The sequence below is a fragment of the Triticum aestivum genome, chromosome 7D (genome assembly GCF_018294505.1).
Source record: "Triticum aestivum cultivar Chinese Spring chromosome 7D, IWGSC CS RefSeq v2.1, whole genome shotgun sequence".
NCBI lineage: Eukaryota > Viridiplantae > Streptophyta > Magnoliopsida > Poales > Poaceae > Triticum > Triticum aestivum.
Genome location: NC_057814.1, coordinates 615,441,310 through 615,442,862, shown reverse-complemented (window position 1 = coordinate 615,442,862; position 1,553 = coordinate 615,441,310). Strand labels below are relative to the sequence as shown.

Sequence of the window (1,553 nt, the reverse complement as noted above, 5' to 3'; positions counted from 1 at the left end):
GAGAAATGGATATATATCTAGACGTATTTTAGTTCTACATATATTCATTTTCGATAAAATAATTCCGTAAGGAGGCACGGTCACCTAAGAAAAAGTCTCACCTCGTTGTGTCACTCTCCTCGGTCGTCATCAACTTGCTCCCATGGAAGTGGAACGCAAGGAAGAAACGAACAAACCAGAAACTTGTGGTGGAAGCTGCCATTTATTGCAAGTTGCACGACTGTAGACAAGAACAAATTCATTCAACCCGATTCTCATCCACATGTATGCATGCATGGATGGAGATTAACTAAATTTATGCAATCAACAATCTTAATTTCATCTTCATGATACGCACAGACAGCACAAGAAAATAACCTCTCTTCTTTTCAACTCTCCGGTCCGGTCCGGTCCGGTCGATCACCCTCACCCTCAACATCATGCACCCAAAACATAAAGATTCATGCTACGGGAAGGATCCATGCGCCTAGTAGTCGCCGCCGTACATGTCCTCCTCCACGCGCTCCGTCACGCGGTCCTCGATCTTGTGCTCCACGTAGCTCGCCCCGCCCGCCAGCGCCAGCCCGCCAAGCACGCCCGCAGCCGCGCCCACCGCCAGCCCGCCAGCCATGCCCATCCCCTTCTTCTTCTTCCCGCCGCTCTGGTCCAGGGGCACCCCCGTCGTGCCGTACGCCGGCGCGGCAGACCCGTACCCCGCCGCCTGAGCTGGCTGCGCTTCGCCGTAAGCCGGAGCAGAGGAGCCATATGCGCCTGCTCCCTGTGTCGGCGGTGCGGCGCCGTAGGGCGGTGGAGCAGAGCCGTACGGTGCTGCGGCCTGGGGAGCCTGCGCGGTGGAGGCATAGCCGGGGTACCCAGACGGTGGCGCCGCCACGGCGTACGCGCCGTAGCCTCCAGGTGCCGCCGCGGCGCCGTACGCGCCCGCACCAGCGCCGTAACCACCATAGGCATCACGGGAGGATCCACCGCCGTAGGGGCCGGAGGGCTGGGAGGAGCCGTACCCCGCGGGCGCCGGGTAGGCGCCAGGGTTGGACTCGTAGTACCTCGCCGGCTCCTTCACGGCGACGCGGACGTCAAGCTTCCCCTGGGGCCTACCGGACGGCCGCTTCAGCTTCAGGTTCCTGGACACCTTGCCCCCGACGCCGGCGTCGTCGACGACGTCGCGGAGCGGGAGCCGGGCGGAGCCGACGAGCGGTTTGACGCCCTCGGCGGCGTTGGCGTGGACGACGTCGAGGTAGAGCACGGCGTCCTGGAGGCGGCTGGCGGGGGGCAGCGGGACGACGACCTTCTCATCCCAGGCGGGGTTCTCATTGCTGTCCAGGTCGACGCGGGTGGAGCAGCGGGCGCCGGCGTCGATCCAGAGCACGGCGTAGGGCTTGAGGTCGCCGTTGCGCCAGTTGACGTTCTTCAGGTCCCGGGCCGCGCCCACGGTCACCTCCACCTCGTACCGCGAACCCATCTTGCTAGGCTGGGCTGATGTTGGTTGCCCGGCGAGGCGGCGATGATGTGTTTGGTTGTGGTGGGATGCGGTGGTGGATGGCCGGTGGCGACGGCAT

At 62.8% G+C, this 1,553-nt stretch overlaps 1 protein-coding gene across 1 annotated transcript; it reads right to left on the bottom strand.

Moving 5' to 3' along the window:
* Positions 1–241: 241 nt before the first annotated feature.
* Positions 242–1,553, bottom strand: LOC123167124 (circumsporozoite protein-like). The gene has a single exon (XM_044584956.1). The coding sequence runs from the start codon at positions 1,454–1,456 to the stop codon at positions 467–469; it is 990 nt and encodes a 329-aa protein (XP_044440891.1). The 5' UTR covers positions 1,457–1,553; the 3' UTR covers positions 242–466.

Coding starts and splice junctions, on each gene's coding strand:
- LOC123167124 (XM_044584956.1), bottom strand. CDS start 1,456: ATGGGTTCGCGGTACGAGGTGGAGGTGACCGTGGGCGCGGCCCGGGAC.